The sequence below is a fragment of the Microcebus murinus genome, chromosome 20, assembly GCF_040939455.1.
Source record: "Microcebus murinus isolate Inina chromosome 20, M.murinus_Inina_mat1.0, whole genome shotgun sequence".
Classification (NCBI taxonomy): Eukaryota; Metazoa; Chordata; class Mammalia; order Primates; family Cheirogaleidae; genus Microcebus; species Microcebus murinus.
The window spans coordinates 24,253,575-24,272,971 of NC_134123.1; the positions used below are offsets into that span (position 1 = coordinate 24,253,575).

A 19,397-nucleotide genomic window follows, 5' to 3' on the forward strand; every position below is an offset into this window, starting at 1 on the left:
AGAAGAAAAACAGGTGATGCAGCTATCAGAACACAGAGCCATAGATCAGTTCCACCCCTTCCACCCAGAAATGCATTCTTCTATAGGACCTGATAGGAAACCAGCCAGCAAGTGATAAACTACGCATATAGCAGCCCCCACAAAACAGGGTATTTGGGTAAACAGGTCCCACATGCTCCATTTCACCCAGCAAGTGGACCAATGCCACAAGTGAAAAGAAGTCCTGGTATCTGATAAATGCTGCCCCAGAGCCTGTGCTTGGTTAAACTGGCACCATGGAATAATAGTGACACCTCCTTTGTGGAGGGGTAGAAAAGGAATGAAAGTGACATCTTAGTTGTAAAGGAGACAAATGTCAACACAAAGAAGGGTCTGTGAAGTAATTATTTCCTAAAAGATATACCCCTTATGGAAGGGCTGTAGGGTAGGAGTCATATTCATGTGCTTTTTTTTTCTTTGAGACAGAGTCTCGCTTTGTTGCCCAGGCTAGAGTGAGTGCCGTGGCGTCAGCCTAGCTCAGCAACCTCAAACTCCTGGGCTCAAGCAATCCTTCTGCCTCAGCCTCCAGAGTAGCTGGGATTACAGGTATGCATCACCATGCTCGGCTAATTTTTTCTATATATATTAGTGGCCAATTAATTTTCTTTCTATCTTTAGTAGAGACTGGGTCTCGCTCTTGCTCAGGCTGATTTCGAACCCCTGACCTCGAGCAATCGGCCTGCCTCGGCCTCCCAGAGTGTTAGGATTACAGGTATGAGCCACCATGTCCATTCATGTGCTAATGATGTGGAGGAGAGAATATTTTTTTACTTTAAAAATTATGGCTATATACATCAAGTTTATCATTTTAATCATTTCTAAGTATACACTTCAGTGGCATTAAGTACATTCAACAGTACATTTACTATTGTGCAACCACAACCACCATCTCCAGAACCTTCCCAAATTGAAACTGTGTACCCACTGAACAAGAACTTCCCAGAGAATATTCCATGTGCATCTATCTCGCCATTGTGGGTGGTCAGCACACAGGCTTCCTGAGCACCACTGAAGTAAGAATGGCCCAGTGTTTGCCATGTGCTGCCAGGAGATGGATTAGAATCAAGGAGCTGGTCCCCAGAAGACCTGACCCCTAACTCAAGCCAAAGTGGGAGAATTTGTAGGACCTAAGATCCCGGAGATCAACTGGCTGATTCCTACCTTGTGCAGAAACTCCAGTTTCTCCCCATTGTTCACAAGCTTGTAAGTATAGACAAAGCCCCCTGCCACAGATCGGGGGTTCAGTATCAGGTCCTTGGCCACACCCACCAGCACATACCAGTCTTCCCCAGTGTTGGAGAACCTACACACGGCCACACTACATGCAGAGAAAATGTCAAGAGTCAGGCATTAGTCAAGACCCAGAGAGCTCCTGTCCCAGTCCACCAAAACCTGGATTGTCTTGGGCTCCTTACCTAAAAGCTGCCTCATTCTGCTCCAGCTGGACAAGGTCCAGTGTGTTCCCCTGAATAGGATTCATCACCCGGATCACAGAGGCCCACTGTCCACTGCCAGCCTTGGGAGCTCCAAAAATGGATTCAGGGAGATTTTCATTGAGGAATGCTGCTGCCATCTCTGCAGCCAGCTCCCGCTCATCCTCCCCTGCTGCTTCCACCATTTCCTAAACCCAAAAAGCAAGGAACTAATTTCAGGGGTAGGGGTTGGATGAGAAGTGGATTAAACAACAAGAACACTTCAGTAGGAGTTCATGATATATATAAAGTAGCAAACTCTGCCATCCAAAACCAGGACTCTCCAAAATGAAGATTAAATGGAGAGGTGTACAGACATGGACAAGTGGGAATATCACTAAAGGAAAAACCAAATATTGTCCATTACATATAAGTAGAAAATGCCAAAAAGAACCCTGGCTTAGGCAAATACTACACTAGTGGTTTGAGAAACATGAAAATGAAAACCCCATTTTTCTACCTAACCCGACTGATTTCCCCTGCTAACACTACTTGTCTCCTCTCCTTCAGACTGGACACAGTTCTACATGGCTGTGGCTATTTGGTTTTTGCTGAGAAATGATTTCTGGAAAGAGCTCGTGTTGTGGGGAATATGAAAGCTGTCTCCTTTGGGCCTGAGTCTAGGAAACATAACACAGTTTATTTTGGAAGCTCAAGGAGTAAAGAAAGAACTCTGTTGCAGAGAGGGAGCTGAATTCCGAATAAACCTAGATCGGTGTATTAGTCCTGGGTCACAAAGAAAGCCTCTAAATCAAAGTACTTGGCAAAGGATTTTGCTTAAAGGACCTGAAAGATCTCTAAAAATAACAAAGAATATAATCAGCAATTATGGGGATTTAAACTTTTCAACACAATTTCACAACTGAACCCTTGAAGGTCAGTCTCATTACCTCTGCCATCTGCTGCTTTCTCTGAGCTTTGGTGGCCTCAGTGTAGGCATTGTGGTCCGTTTCAATGATGATAAGGTTGTTACTCTCAGGATGGATGACAAATTTCCTGGGTGTGTACTGTAGTGGAAAGGCTACTTGATTGAAGACAGCACCTAGCTTCTCCAATGCCAAAATCCTATGACAAAAGGAAAGGGAGTTAATAGGTCCTCACTGAGGACCTAGAAACCGTTGTTGAAATGAACCATGAGCAGTTACAGTGAACACATCAATCCCTGAAGCTCTAATGTTGGCATTAGGCAATGTCAAACCACAGCTTTCTAACCTAGATTCTGCAAAGGAGACAGTATGTAGAAAGGCCACCCTCTTCAACAATACCTCATCATTGTTCATGGCAATTACGGTTTTCTACCAATGAGACATATATTATGGTCGCCAAAGAAATTTTTTCATCACTCCAATGATAATGTGATAGTCAAGAGTTAGAATTTCCTCTTGATTATTACTGACAAACTCTAAAATAAAGAATACCAAATTTAGGCCGGGCGCTGTGGCTCACGCCTGTAATCCTAGCTCTTGGGAGGCCGAGGCGGGCGGATTGCTCAAGGTCAGGAGTTCAAAACCAGCCTGAGCAAGAGCGAGACCCCGTCTCTACTATAAATAGAAAGAAATTAATTGGCCAACTGATATATATATATAAAATTAGCCGGGCATGGTGGCGCATGCCTGTAGTCCCAGCTACCCGGGAGGCTGAGGCAGAAGGATCACTCGAGCCCAGGAGTTTGAGGTTGCTGTGAGCTAGGCTGACGCCACGGCACTCACTCTAGCCTGGGCAACAAAGCGAGACTCTGTCTCAAAAAAAAAAAAAAAAAAAAAAAGAATACCAAATTTGTTATAAAACACCACAATTACCTGAATATATATGGCATTTGTACTGATTATGCTTCATCAAATAAAGTGGATGCCCTTCTAAACAAAAAGCACCTCAGCTTTAGGAAATCTGTGACAATATGAGAGAGCAAACTTCTGTCAAACGGGAAAGAGAGATGCACAGAGCCAAACCATGTGCCAAATGAGCAGAACTGATGTACTCTTAAAAACTTGAACTCTAACTACATGGAGTTGTATTGTACTTTAAATATTCTATAAATTAAAAGGTAAAAACCTACAAAGAAAATGAAAAGGAGATGACATCACACATGATGTGCCAAATAAAATTTTGGAGGTGGGAAAAAGGTGTGGAACCAACAATGAATTGAGCCCCCAAACCTGAGAAAAGTTTAAGAATTAGAAACACAGAGAGTGCATCTATTTGACAGAGCTGGAGCAGTTACTGTCTGCTGCTAAGTTTCCCACTACAGATGCAAGAAAAAAGTGTTCTTGTACTTTCTGTCTAACTATAGCAGCCAAGACTGAACACGGAGAAAACGTACAGAATTTCTGCAACTCAGGAATAACCTTGTCAATAGTGAAGAGCCTGTTTTACTCCAAAGAAAAACCTCAAATTTGAGTTTCTGCGAGAAGCGTTGAGAAATAGCCCCTACCACTCTCACCTGGTTGATTACACTTGTAAAAGCTTACAGGTTAAAACTAAAAGCAAGCCAGCAACTCTTTGGTTAAAAAAAGAAAAAACAGAAAAAACAGAAAAGAAACACAAGGATCTCAGACTTAAGGTATGGAATGTGAGTCAAGGAAGGAAAAAAGATAGGCAATATAATTTGCTAAAATGCCAAATATATCCTTTGTCCCAGTAACTCCACTTGTAAGAATTTATTCGCACACATGTGGAATGATATATGTATTAGGTTTTTCACTGCAGCACTGTTAAAAGCAAAACACTGTAACTATCCAAGACAAGACTAGTTTAGTTAAATAAACTATGGTACCATCCATGTAACAGAAGACTCTATGGCTATAAAATAGACCATGAATGCCATACAATACTGACACCAAGATATTTCTGAGACACATTGTTAAGTTAGAAAAGCATGGTGTAAAACAGTCTATGCAGGCCGGGCGCGGCGGCTCACGTCTGTAATCCTAGCACTCTGGGAGGCCAAGGCGGGTGGATTGCTCGAGGTCAGGAGTTCGAAACCAGCCTGAGCACGAGCAAGACCCCGTCTCTACTAGAAATAGAAAGAAATTAATTGGCCAACTAATATATATAGAAAAAATTAGCCGGGCATGGTGGCGCATGCCTGTAGTCCCAGCTACTCGGGAGGCTGAGGCAGCAGGATTGCTTGAGCCCAGGAGTTTGAAGTTGCTGTGAGCTAGGCTGACGCCACGGCACTCACTCTAGCCTGGGCAACAAAGTGAGATTCTCTCTCAAAAAAAACAACAAAAAAAAAAAACAAAAAAACCCACAACAGTCTATGCAATATGCTCTCTATATACAAAGAAAAAGAACATATGTACACATTTACTAGTACATACATAAAACTCATGTTTAATAAAGATACACAGGGGAAAAAAAAGATACACAGGAAACTGAGAAGAGATAAGTGGCTGAAGGATAAGCTTAGAAAAGTCACATCCATTTCAAAAATAAAGGAGCTAAATAATCATGCCCTTCTCTATTCAATAACCATCAACAATGCTCTTGAATTAAAGGAATCAAGGCATCTGGAGTTATCTAAAACTTTATTTCAAATCTGTTTTCCCTTCCATTTCTCCATTATGCCCCTCCATGAGGACTAAAAATAATGGTATTACTATTATTTAAGTAAGATAATTCAAGAAAACAGAATTGTTAAAGAATTCTCAAGGAAGTAAGAATGGCTAAAGAGCTAATATACGTTTTGTAAAAGGCTTTTAATAGAAATGAGAATAGGCACTCAACAACAGGTATTCTTTCTGAAACTCAACTACCCATTCAGTTGACAAACAGATTTTTCTCCTCTGTCCCTGCCACACATAAATATACACTGAGACCTATTCTCTATGGGCCAGGATGCTAAGCTAGGCCTAGGGACACTCTGGAGAACAAAACAGAAAAGACTTGCCCCCAAGGGAACTCACACTGCTGTGATTCAACAGCAAACCAGTAATTGCTCTACCTCTCCTAAAATCAAATGGCAATGAAAATCAAAGGCCAAGAGACTTATGTTTGACAAGTGAAAATAAATAAGCAAACAATCTTTTTCAATAAATTCTCCATCACTGTGAGGAAAAAGAGCCAGTATCAGGCAGGATATGATATCAAGTAATCTGATTTTATATTTGAAGATTTACTCAGAATGTAGTACAGAGCCAGTGAGATGTAACATGGAGGAGAAAAACAAGGCTGTGAGACACGGACAGATGGAATGAGAAGATTTAACACACACCTAAATCAGGACTCCAAAAGGAAAGAACTGAGAGAACAGGAAAATAATGAAAAATTTCCGGAATAAAATAAAATGAACAGATCCAAGAAGTATAACATAAACAAAGTAAAATAAAGAAAATTCCCTAAGAACTGTAGAAATACCCCCCAAATAAATAAATCACATGTAATCTGACCACAGATCTTAATTTTAAAAAAAGGAAGACAGAAGAAAACTTTTTCAAAGTGCTGGATGAAAAAAACACAGCTGAACTCGAATCATATATAAAAAGAGCACAAAATAAAAATCCAAACATTTCCTGACATGCTATGATTGCTGGTATTCCCACTTTCATGGATTTCCAAATTCTCTGAGTAGTAATCAGCATGTTCCTTTATCTGGAGACATCAAGTAAAATATTTTAAAAACATCTAACATCTGAGTGATAAAACAAAACATTTAAATATCAAAAATTGTCATTTTGTAAGAAAAAAATAAGTATAGCATAAAACAAAAACCACAACCACTGATCCTATGGTTCTCATTCCTTTGATCTGACCCGCACACTGACGTGTTTCCATAAAGGCACCTACCATGCTAACAGACACCAGGCAGAAAGAACACCTGTCCTCTGGGAGACATGTACAAAAGTGGAATGCAGATGCTCCCATGCTGTATTCTTTCTTAGAAAATATGAAGTTAACCAGCATTTGAAAAGTGGGGGAACGTGCCATTGGTAATATCCAAGATAACTTCAGGTAGTTCTCAGATGGACTTTTAAAAATGTAATTATTTAAAAAAAACAACAACAAAAAAAACTAGCCTTTTGTGCTACAAAGGATACTGCTGAGAAAGTAAAAAGACAACCTAAATTATAAGAGAAAATATCTGTAAATCATGTATTTCATAGGGAAATTCTATCGTGAACATATAAAGAACTCTTACAACTCAATACTTAAAAAAAACAATAACCCAGGTCAGGCGTAGTAGCTCACGCCTGTAATCCTAGCACTCTGGGAGGCAAAGGTGGGAGGATCGCTCAAGGTCAGGAGTTTGACACCAGCCTGAGCAAGAGCGAGAGACCATCTCTACTAAAGATAGAAAGAAATTAATTGGCCAACTAAAAATATATAGGAAAAAAAAATTAGCTGGGCATGGTGGCACATGCCTGTAGTCCCAGCTACTAGGGAGGCTGAGGCAGGAGGATCGCCTGAGCCCAGGAGTTTGAGGTTGCTGTGAGCTAGGCTGATACCATGGCACTCTAGCCCAGGCAACAGAGTGAGACTCTGTCTCAAAAATAAAATTAAATTAAAAAATAAAATAAAAATACAATAACCCAATTAAAAAATGGGCAATGGATGTGAATAGAGATTACTCCAAAGAAGAATAAGGAGGCAATAAACATGTTAAAGATGCTCAATATCATCAGCCATCAAAGAAATACTAACCTAAACCACATGACACCACCTGACAACCACTAGGAAAGCTAGAATAAAAAAAAATCAGACGATAATAAGTGCTTGCAAGGATGTAGAGAAATTGGAACCATCATTATCTGCTAGTGGGAATGGAAAATGGTAGAGCGACTTTGAAAAGCAGCCTGGCAGTTCCTCATTCAAAAGTTAAAACGCAGGGTTACCATTTAGTATAACAATTCCACTTTTTTTTTTTTTTTGAGACAGAGTCCCACTCTGTTGCCCCAGCATTCTAGCCATGCCACAAGCAATCCTACTGCCTCAGCCTCCTGAGTAGCTGGGACTACAGGCATGTGCCAGCATGCCTGGCTAATTTTTTCTATATATTTTTAGTTGTCCAGCTAATTTCTTTCTATTTTTTTAGTAGAGACGGGGTCTCGCGCTTTCTCAGGTTGGTCTCGAACTCCCAAGCTCAAAAAATCCGCCTGGGCCTCCCAGAGTGCTAGGATTATAGGTGTGAGCCACTGTGCCCAGCCAACAAGTCCACTCTTAAAGGTATATAACAAAAATGAAAACAAGACTACACAAAAACTCACACATGAATTCATAGCAGCATTAGTCATAAAGCTAAAAAGCAGAAATGATTGGTTCTAACAGTTAAGTACCATAAAGAGCAGTGTTTAATCAGCTCCCAAGAACTCTGCTTTTATGTGTCTCACACAGTGGCCTTCTTTGATTTAGTTTTGGAGGGAAGTCCTGTTGGGAAATCTGAAAATCTGTGGGGATTGTCTAAGTCTATAGGAATTCAGGAGTTAGGAACTATGGATGAAACTACACCAAACTACAGGCCTTAAAGGACAAGGGGAATCTTGATAGGCAGAGATACATGTGGGTGGGGGAAACATTCCAGGTGCAGGTACAGAGATCAAAAATATAAAGGATGTATACAGGAGTACAGAGAGATCAATTCTGGAATAGAAGGTATATAAAGATGTTGAAGGCTAGAAAGATAGACTATGAAAAGATCCTGAAAATTGTTGCAAAGAAATCTGAGAGCTCACTTGATAAACAATAGTGACCAGCTTAGCAACAGGCCATAGTTTCATTATGAATAGCCAATAGTTATAACCAGGATGTTAGCAACTATGGTAGCTCAGAAGCTTAAAAAAAAAAAAACTCCACAAAACTTGAGAAAGCCTAACTGACTAGGTTGTTTTAGGTTATTTTCCATCTTGCTAGGAATATAACACAGATAGTGCTCACTCTTGAAGTCAAAACTGTCAGTATGGGGCCGGGCGTGGTGGCTCACGCCTGTAATCCTAGCACTCTGGGAGGCCGAGGTGGGCGGATTGCTCAAGGTCAGGAGTTCAAAACCAGCCTGAGCAAGAGTGAGACCCCGTCTCTACTAAAAATAGAAAGAAATTAATTGGCCAACTAATATGTATAGAAATTAGCCGAGCATGGTGGCGCATGCGTATAGTCCCAGCTACTCGGGAGGCTGAGGCAGGAGGATTGTTTGAGCCCAGGAGTTTGAGGTTGCTGTGAGCTAGGCTGACGCCACGGCACTCACTCTAGGTTGGGCAACAAAGTGAGACTCTGTCTCAAAAAAAAAAAAAAGAAAACAACTGTCAGTATGAACTGCCAACTTGCTAAAGGCCTAATTAACTTATATTGAAGTTAATATTTGACATAACACTGCAAATGACAAGACATTAAGAAAAGGTTACCTGTGATTCAACTTGTAACTAATCCAATGGCCTTGCCCTTTTGCTGGAAAACAAAAACCTCTGGGCCAGGCCCAATGGCTCATGCCTATAGTTCTAGCACTCCCAAAGGCGGAGGTAGGATTGCTTGAGGCCAGGAGTTCGAAACCAGCCTGAGCAAGAATCTGCTAAAAACAGAAAAATTAGCTGGATGCAGTGGCGGGCACCTATAGTCCCAGCTACTTATGAGGCTGAGGCAGGAAGATCACCTGATCCCAGGAGCTGGAGGTTGCAGTGAGCTACGATTACACCACTGCACCCTCCTCTAGGCGACACAAGACTCTCTCAAAAAAAAAAGAAACAAAAACAAACCCCTTCAAATCTTAGGAAGAATGGGCTGTACTGCTAACTATTAAAGTCTAAACAGACATTAAAACTCCAAACATCGAAACTTGGCTCCCAAGTACTGAAAATCTGTGCCAAATGAAGGTTTCAATTTCAACACACGAGTCTTATGGTAAAGAGTCGGCTCTCTGCCATATCTTGACAACTTCTTCCAACACTCTGGCAGAACCACAGTCTGAGCCCTTGGCAGAATGGATTCCTGCAGGGCTTCAAACATGGGACCCACTCACCTCAGAGTGTTGGTGGAAATGGCCACAATGCCCTCAGGACATTGTTCCGAGGCGAAGCCAGATGCAAATTCTAGGGTCTCATAAGACAGAGGGGTGAGATGGAAGCGAGACTGGTAAGAATAGCTCAACCATGAGCGGCTTGACATGGCCAATACCTGAGGAGAGAAAAACATCTCAAATAAGCTTGGAAACAACTCAAACATGGGATGCTGATCAAACACCCCATCCCTAAATTTCAGTCTGCAGGATATTCTAGAAACCTAATAGGCTATCTTAAGAAAAAGAGGCCTAGAAAAGAGGCAGTATGCCTTGACATATGCTAAAAGCACAGGTATGAGCCATATGACCAAGACTAATGACTAAATCTCACTGAGCTTATGTCTAGGAGTATAAAATGGAAATACTATCATCACAAGGCTAAACAGCTACAAGAATTAAATGAGGTAACAAGGAATGAACTAATCAGCACCCAACAACACTAATATTCTTAACCACAAAGGATATGTTTCCCAATCTCTTTCACATGAGGTGAATATACTACACCCATGATATTAATATAAGATTGAGACAAATCATGGCTAGCGGTGCCACAGATGGGAGATTTCCAGCTACCCTCCAGCCCTGTCTGCCCACAGGGCTGAAGGGACTGATAACAACCCACCTATAAGCAAATCATGGCATAGTGCCATGGAACCCCAGTTAGGAAGCTCTGGATTAAGGAATTCAAGATTTCCCACAAAAAGAAAACTAATGAAGACAGATCTAATGTTAAATCAGCTAAATAGTGGTCAATTAGTGAAAGTAAAGCTTACAATAAAGATTTTTTTCAGCTGGTGCCACTAAAATCCAAACATGCTGCCTGCCCCCTTCCATTACTTACTGCCTCCTGGCCTTGCATTCGGACACGGAAGAGCTTTACAGGACGGGATCCCAGGTATCGAGTGCGGGTGTCAGACAGATCCCCAGTGACAGGGTCCAGGACTGTCCTCAGCAGCACACCATTCTAACCAAAGGGAGAGAAACAGGTGAAGCCTACTCATGAGGGAAGCTTATCAGTTATCGTAATGAAAGTTCTCCCTTGGCTATTTCATACAGCAAATCAGAGTAGATGGGAAAAAATGGCTTGGTGGCTTAAAAAACCCTGATAATCAGACAGCCATTCATTCATTCTCTCAGTAAATCACTTACTCATTCAAATAGTTACTCAGCATCTACTAAGTAAAAAATCCTTATTTTTCACTATATACCCTTGAAATTTTTTTTGCCATATACAATAAGCTCTTCTTTACAATTTTAAATTTTAAAATAGATTCACAGTTAAAAATAACCAGGCTATAATCTCTAAACACCATTTCCCCTAAAACGAATAAGGCACCTAAGAAAAATGACTAATTTTGGGCTGGGGCAAGATTGTTCCAGATACATGTGGGACACCTTGTTGCACAAGAAGGCAAAGAATCACCTAAAGATAGTAGGATCATGTTAAAAGGAATCAACTTCAAAGGAGAACTCCCACCTGCCTAAAATGAGGCAATTTAGCACCTCCACCCTCAAAAAGGTTAACAATAGTTCAAAGCACAAATATACAAAAATCCACAAGCTCATGGTATTATTTTTAAAAAACAACAAAAAAACCCCACTTCATTGGCCCCCGTGGAAGGATTGCTATTGTCCTAACTTTTTACTCTGAAACAGCTGAACAATTGTGGGAGGGGTATCATTTTCCTATATAAACTGTATTTAGAGTAAGCAAAGAAAGAGAGCTGATTTTGTCTTTGGAGAAGAATTCCAGCTAATTTGAATGTAGAAAAAAAATTAAAAATCATCATTTTTAACCCCTAATGAAATTTAAAATCTAGGCAATGTGTATCAATACCTGTAAGTGTAAGATCGATGGGGAGCTTTAAACAAATAAGATATTCAGCTGGGCATGGTGGCACCTGCCTATAGAGTCCCAGCTACTTGGGAGGCTGAGGCAGGAGGATTGCTTGAGCCCAAGAATGTGAGGTTGCAGTAAGCTATGATGACATCACTGCACTCCATCCTGGGCAACAGAACGAGACCCTATCTCCGAAAAATAAAATGCAGAGGACAGAGGAACACTACATACACAGGAATGACTTTGTCATGTCCTGAAGGTGAGAAATTCTGTAAGACAAATGATCTGGTCACTTAACACTTAAAATGGAGGTAGGATAGTGAAAGAGATGAAAAAAGATGAATCAAATAAAAAAGTGTGGACTGCTAAACTGAGATCCAGAGTAGAAGCAACTATAAAGCCATTTACAGGGAAAAAAGAAAATCAGAGAAAACTGGAATATGGTGTTAAGGAATTATTGTTGTATTTTGCTGGGTGTGATAACATTAATATCTTACAGACACTTGGGGCCAAGCACGGTGGTTCACACCTGTAATCTCAGCACTTTGAGAGGTTGAGGTGGGAAGATGACTTTAGTCCAGGAGTTCAAAGTTGCAGTGAGCTATGATCATGCCACTGCACTCCAGCCCAGGAAACATAGTTACATCCTGTCTCTTAAAACAAAACACCATGGCCGGGCACGGTGGCTCATGCCTGTAATCCTAGCACTCTGGGAGGCCGAGGTGGGCGGATTGCTCAAGGTCAGGAGTTCGAAACCAGCCTGAGCAAGAGTGAGACCCCATCTCTACTATAAATAGAAAGAAATTAATTGGCCAACTAATATATATAGAAAAAATTAGCCGGGCATGGTGGCGCATGCCTGTAGTCCCAGCTACTCGGGAGGCTGAGGCAGCAGGATTGCTTGAGCCCAGGAGTTTGAGGTTGCTGGGAGCTAGGCTGACACCACGGCACTCACTCTAGCCTGGGCAACAGAGGGAGACTCTGTCTCAAAACAAAACAAAATAAATATCTGTTAGATCTACATTATTAAGTATTTATAGATGAAATGATAAATCATCTCAGATTTGGTTTAAAATACTCCAGGAAAAAGAAAAGAGAGGGAATAGATAAAACAAAGACAGCACAATGTTGTTGACAGCTGTTAAAATTGGGTACATGGAGGTTCATTATATTAGTCTCTCTAACTTCTGACTACGTTCGAGAATTTCTAAGTTAAGAAGTAAAATTAAAAAGTACCTGGGCTAGAATTATTTAGATGTTTGAGGAAATAAAAAGCATATTATCAAGAACCCTGACACTGTGTTAGGTTGCTGTTTTTCATAACATAAAGAGCTCAGCTGCTTTGACAACAGGGAACATTTAGGGGTCCTTTATTACTAATGGAGCCAATTATGTACTGTGACATATTTGTTTCAAAAGCTGAAATGAATTGTGAGAACTACAGATGACCCTTGAGGCTCCCATCTAGTTCTGACTACAGCAGCGATTGCAAAGCATTTTTAGTAGATGTGAAGACTCTTCATGAAACTACTTTTCCCCGGCCTGCTTTGTTCTAATTAAAGAGCTAAGAAAAGTGGAACCCAGGGCAGCACTGTTCACTTCTCCTAAAGTGGGTATCTGGAACCACAGGCATAGAGGTGCATCACCAGTATCAAACAAGAGAATGGACAAAACCCACACAAGGCCTCTGGATTTCTTACCTGTAGCCCAATATTTAGGTATAGGAAGCCGATCGAGCCCCTCTCACCCAGCTCATCCTGCTTCTCAGTTCCACCCATTTCCACAATACACAAGGACTCAGGCTGGGCTGGGAGAGCCTGCATGCTCAGAGGCTGCAAACAGTCCTGTGGGGAGAGGTGGAGGAAAATCATAAAAACATAAAAAATTACCAATTTTGGAAAAATATACTCAGAGAAATTTAAATTCTGGGATTGAAGAAGTACTTTCTTATACCCCAGGAGTGAGTTCTAAGATGGTAGTCAGTTATTAGTCAAACTAAATCTCAGAATAAACTTTGGGAGAATCATGCTCTCCTCTTTTTGTCAAAGTGCATTATGATAAATGTAAATATACAAAGGACACCTTCCTAAGTCACCTAAGGATCTGGAGCAAGTTTCTTTTCAGGCAAACAGTCTTGAGTTTTTATGGTTTATAACTACAAAAGGGAGTTGAGGTTTAAGCCAAAGAAACATTAAAGTGGTCTCAGATCAACACCCTTAAACCACAGCAGAAGACTCCTAAGATATGCTGCTATGATAATCAAGAGAAGCAGCAGGTATAGATTCTGAGGTCTAGCCCAGCTTATCTCAGAGATGGACATCAGGAGGGGGCCAGGTGCTCAGGTTCCAACCAGAATATCCGTGAAGTTAAGGTTGTCACTCACTGAGGGGTCCAAAGAGATGATTCTGACAGTGTTGTCCACCAGCCCCACAGCCAGGAAGCGAGATCGCTGCTCTCCAGGGGGTACATTGGCCAGACTCATGCATACGACATCTGCTGACATTTCTTTCCGCTCTGTGTACTCATTCAGCTGCCCTGACTACAGGAATAAAGACAGCAAGCAGTCAAAACTACAAAGTGATGGGTCTAGATCCTCTAATTTGCCCCCAACCCCTCAGCCTAGAGAAGGAAGGCAGGCTGTTAGATTTCTTTCTGCTTCCTCTCACTCCTCTTACTATAGTCAATGACAAAAATTTCTCTGAGTTCCCAAGACTAAATTTAACAAACTAACAGCAAGCAAAATTAATATCTCTCACCAACCAGAGAATGAAGAGACCTTTGACAAGGTCAATATGCCACAAATTTTCCAAGGCTACCTTAGAGGAAATGGAAATAGATAAAACTATTTCTCTGTTCATGAGAATACTTGGAGTAAAAAGGAATTCAAACATGATAGTTATGAAGAAATCTCAACCATAAGTACAGTGAGACTATAAAAGTTGGCCATACTAGAAACTTCCTGAGAGCAAGATATTTAAGTGAACCCACCACCCCCCTTCCACACAGAAGAGCAAAATGCAATTTTCTGAAATGGACTCAAACTGCAGAAATTAAATCTATGCCAAATATTTGTTGGAAAAGCAAAGGGCGAATTACTGGAGGAGCAAGTGTTTCATTTCAAAACTCTAATTAGAATTAGACACCAACTTACTTTTTCCTCCTCCATAAAGGGCTAGAATGGCTTGTGGACACTTTTACTCTCAGATTCTCTTTCTTTTGGCTATAATCTAGATACCTGGACTGTAACTCCCATTTACCTCTGGACTCTACACACTAAGTCCCACAGTGAATGATAAAATAACATACGGGATCCATTTCAAAATAGACCAGCTCTCCTCCTGTCAGGGCAATCACCACTTGTCGCTGGTTCACTGCACACTTCACAATTGTTTTCTTTCCGGGCGTCTTCCACTCATTGACTCTCTTGTCTGCTCGTATGTGCCGAATGCCATCTGGATACACCTAGAGTTAATAACAGAAGGAAACCTGACTTAGCAATTTATTTGACTCGTCACTCAGAAGGACCCTCATGCCTATCGGATCTCTCACCCTTGTCAGATCTGGAGCCACTGCATTTCAAGTACCAGTTGGGTCAGTGACAAAAAAGAGTTAATAGGCCACAGACATGGTCAACTTTTTAAAAGTTCATGTTTTACACAATGTCTACTTCAAACAAGTTCAAAGATCATTAACAAAATACTTGTAAAAAGCTTTTTTTTGAGACAGAATCTCACTTTGTTGCCTGGGCTAGAATGCCTAGCTCACAGCAATCTCAAACTCCTGGGCTCAAGCGATTCTCCTGCCTCAGTCTCCTGAGTAGCTGGAAATACAGGCAGGTGCCACCATGCCCAGCTAAGTTTTTCTACATATATATTTTTAGTTGGCCAATTAATTTCTTTCTATTTTTAGTAGAGACAGGGGTCTCGTTCTTGCTCAGGCTGGTTTCGAAATCCTGACCTTGAGCAATCCACCCGCCTCAGCCTCCCAGAGTGCTAAGATTACAGGTGTGAGCCACCTGTAAAAAGCTTTAATAGAAATGAAAGCAGCAGTAATGTGGCTCTCTGTAATAAGAAGAAAAACAGCAAACAGAGAGGGGATGTTATATGTCAAAATCAAATGTTCCCTCCCTAAAGCTTGTTGGCAAATGAGGGTGGAAAGAGACATCAACAATAGCAGCCTCCACCACCACGAGGGCAAAGAAAGAACAAAGCAAGCTGAGTGGGTAAGCAAGCTCTGAGAATCCTCACCTGCACCAAGGCATCATCTCCTAACAAAGAGCAGGACAAGGTTGGGGTGGTGCCCAGGAACCCAGAGTCAGTCACTTCTTCCACAGTCTCTCCAATGGACAACACAAGGGTGGCATTCACGAAAGACACAATGATGTAGGCATCAAATTCATCTGAAAAAGGAAAAGAACGGAGTTGGTCAGTAAGACCTCATTAGAATTACAAAGTCAAGTGAAACACTAAGAGTTTTCTCTCCAGAAACCTTCCAAGGCACTTCTGTATGTAGTCATCACACACACGAAGAGCACAGCATGATCCAAAAGATATTTGGGGGTCATAACAGCCTACATAGATATACTTTGCTTCCTTAATATTTTGAGACATGTGCTAGAAAAATTAGAGCGGACAAAGCAGGGGAATCAGAGCCATGAGGAATTTTTGAATACTACAATATTTATGTTTCTCGAGCTAGAGCACATTTGTGCCAGTTGCCAATCACAACCCATACTTAAAAGATACTCCTTTTAACCAGGAAAGATCCCAACTTCTTCCAAAAGAGGCTTATATAGGAACACAAGCTCTAATGAATAAAACAGATTATTTAAGCCTCTATGAGACTAAGTCATTCTAGGGTTGGAAACTGAGAATCCTAGTCCTAATGGGAATGATGTAGGAACACTAGATAACCAGGAAACGGGGGCTGGGCGAGTGTTTATATTGTTATTCCTTGACCTCTCTGGTTTTTCACTATTTAGAAATACAACAATCCAGTGGTCATGAGCAATCCTTTTAGCATCTGCTTCTCATAATGAAACCGAGTTGGATAAACAAACACTAATGAGTTTCTCCTGCAGATCCCATAGTTACAGGCCATCTATTTCCCATATATCCCACTCTACAACATGGAAGAGCTTGTGTGTGTGTCTCCCATATCCAGCACAATGTTTGGCATAAAGCTTGATAAATATTAGACAAAGGCATGCTCATTTTTTAAAAAGTTGAGATTTCTCTACTTTACAATTTCATTTTGTATCAACTCCCCGTTTTCTGTCCCCCTTATCAGAAATCAAGTATATATGGGACAGAGTAACAAGAAAAGGTATTAAAGGAGTGGCCACCTCACTCCTAGCAGTAGCAACTGTAGAACCCTGTTTGCCTGAGCCCCCAGTGCCACAGGGCTAGTCCATCCCACCCATGTGAAGGACATACTTGGTTTTGATTCCTCCAAATGAGGTTCAGGTGAACTAATGATACTATATGAGTTCAGCAGAATCAGCATTCTTTATAGTTTTTTTAGTCAAGTGAAAATATGTAATTGGTGTGGCCTACAATAGTGTTCTGAACTATTAGGACATAAAATCAACTTGGTGGGTTGCAATCAGCACTTTATAATAGAAACAAATATAATTAATGAGACTGAATGACACGTAGTAAAGGTAAGTACTGTTTTGCAAAATTTTTGTTTCAATTAGTACACATGTGTACACTAGGGTGGCTGAAAATCAAGAATCTTTTCCAATGGGTTGCTCTAATGGCTATCCACAAAGGGTTCAATTTTAATTTCCAAATCATAAGGAGTAAAACTGGACAAGTTTTACTCCTTGACCTTTTACACACTGCCCTTTCTAGGGGTTGCAAGTCTCATGTGAAGGAACAATTACATCATACCCAGTGAAGAATCCATTATGGTATGAGAATGCATCTTTAGGTCTCAGAAAAACGTAGCTGCTCAGAAACTGGTTTCTAATTATGTTGTCATAACCGTCAACATATATCAAATACCTTGAGGACATCTTGTAAAACAGCTTTGTAAGTCTGTTATCATAAAATAAGTAAGGACATGGTCCCTAAAATGGATGTCTTAATAGCTTACAACAAAACCAAAATCTATCTCCACATGACACCAAACTTGGAACCTTTATACTCCTGCCCTCAGTTTTTGAATTGGAAATTTCTGGTGTCTAAAAATAATAGAAATTGCTTAATTTTAACATTATACAAATACTGTATCATTTCCAATGTGCTTATTACTGAAATCTACTACCTTAAAAGCCATGTTAGAACAAATTAAAAAGCCAAACAACAAAGGGCTCTAACCGGCCGGATTTCCAGCCTCTTTCTTCAGTCTAGGGGAAACAGAGAGCTTCTAGAAAACAGACCATACACCTTTTGACTTGTATGAATGAAAGATAATGCGGGCAGAGGGGAGGGAGGATGGAAGGAGGAGTGCCTAGGTCCTTATCTTCCATCTAACCAAGGCCCCAGAATGCTCAGATATAAAAGAAAAGAGATGCTCAGTGGGCTTACATTGAATTGCTAGACAATTCAATAGGTGGGAGAGCAATGATTGAAGTCTGAAAATTCCTTTACATGACAGATTTCCTCAAAATATCCATTACCCTGTGAATATCAAGCATACTGTAACTTATATTCCCCCCTTCCATTCTACAGCAAGAAAGACCTGCAGCAGGTTACTCTTATGTCCTAGGGCGATTACAGGTTAAAAGTTGGAGTTTGGAACAAAGCCAAGCTTCAATCACAGTAAATGACTAGAAACTATAAATATCCACATTGCCCTTTGCAAGTCTCATGTGAAGGAACAATTACATCATACCCAGTGAAGAATCCATTATGGTAAGAGAATGCATCTTTAGGTCTCAGAAAAACGTAGCTGCTATCTGTCTGAGCACCTGCTGAAGCACCCCAGAGAGGGGAATGCTTTACTTTTCTACTTCCCTTGCCTTAGGATCTAAGGCTAAATAATTAGCTCACTCTAAAGGATAAAGTGAGCAACCATCCAGATGACTGCAACCTCTAATATCTCATTCTCATTCACTTTATAGTCAGAGTACTGATGCTTCTCTTGCTCCAGCAAAGTCCTGAATATACTCAAAAGCTCCCTCCAGGTACTGATCTTTCAGTCAGTACACCTGGAACGTACATCTCCAAGGGACAATATGAAGCTAAGCTTTGCTAGCTACAGACTCTTTCAGCTTAGTGAAAGAAAAAAAATTAGTCATATTTTACAAATTCTGTGGGAGAAAAGTAGAGAAGCTGATGCCTGCCTCAAGACCACCTGATGAACAGGCAGATGGGTGTGTATCACTATGATGCACATTGACATAAAACTGCAAAGTTACCCTCTGAGAGACATCACCAGGGCAGCCTCAATATTTTGTGCAGGTCCCTTTCCATGGGTAAACTATAAGACCCCACAAAAGACCCTAGCAGTAGGTACACACCTGTGGTGATCAGCACCTTCACCAGCCACCTGTGGAAGAGAAAAAAAGGCTTGGTATTGGTAGTATGCATCACCAAGTACCAGCCAAGGTTAGTATTTGCCTGGAAGACTGCACCATGTGTGGACAGAGGAATGTTCACTCAAAAGTAACTTGGGGTATCTGAAAAGAGAATGAACAGAGAACCTGACCTATTTTTGTGGGTGACTGCCCAAAGTATAGTATCTAAAGAGTAAAATCTACCAGGATATAGTCCTTTCCTAGATTTTGACATTTAGTAAAGGAGAAAAATGGTCAGCTGCAAGTTCCATCATGCAACATACTGCCTATCACTAATTTAGCAAAATGCTTCTCTCTAGAGCCTTCCCTGATGCTCAAACAAATGCCCATTCCCTCTCCTCTAACCCCTCCTGGCAACATGCTTGTGCTGTTCACCACATCAGAAAAAAAAAACAACAGTTTTGTGTACTTGTCTTCTTTTTATATGGCATGTTCTCTGAGACAGGGATCTATGTTAATTGCTATGAGTACACATGGTCGGCATTCAAAATGACTGCACAATGAAAGCATACAACTTATCCTCAAAGAAACCAGCAA

General features: G+C 40.9%; 1 protein-coding gene across 1 annotated transcript in view; it reads right to left on the reverse strand.

Annotated features, from left to right (window-relative positions):
* SF3B3 (splicing factor 3b subunit 3) overlaps positions 1-19,397 on the reverse strand; it is a 47,415-nt gene that overhangs the window by 4,645 nt on the left and 23,373 nt on the right. Inside the window, exons 12-20 of the mRNA XM_075995780.1 lie at positions 15,583-15,734; positions 14,642-14,797; positions 13,719-13,874; positions 13,036-13,179; positions 10,337-10,459; positions 9,457-9,611; positions 2,402-2,576; positions 1,455-1,660; positions 1,201-1,357 (exon numbers count right to left, since the gene is read on the reverse strand). Coding sequence (XP_075851895.1) covers positions 1,201-1,357; positions 1,455-1,660; positions 2,402-2,576; positions 9,457-9,611; positions 10,337-10,459; positions 13,036-13,179; positions 13,719-13,874; positions 14,642-14,797; positions 15,583-15,734 — 1,424 coding nt within the window. The remainder of the gene's footprint in view (positions 1-1,200; positions 1,358-1,454; positions 1,661-2,401; positions 2,577-9,456; positions 9,612-10,336; positions 10,460-13,035; positions 13,180-13,718; positions 13,875-14,641; positions 14,798-15,582; positions 15,735-19,397) is intronic.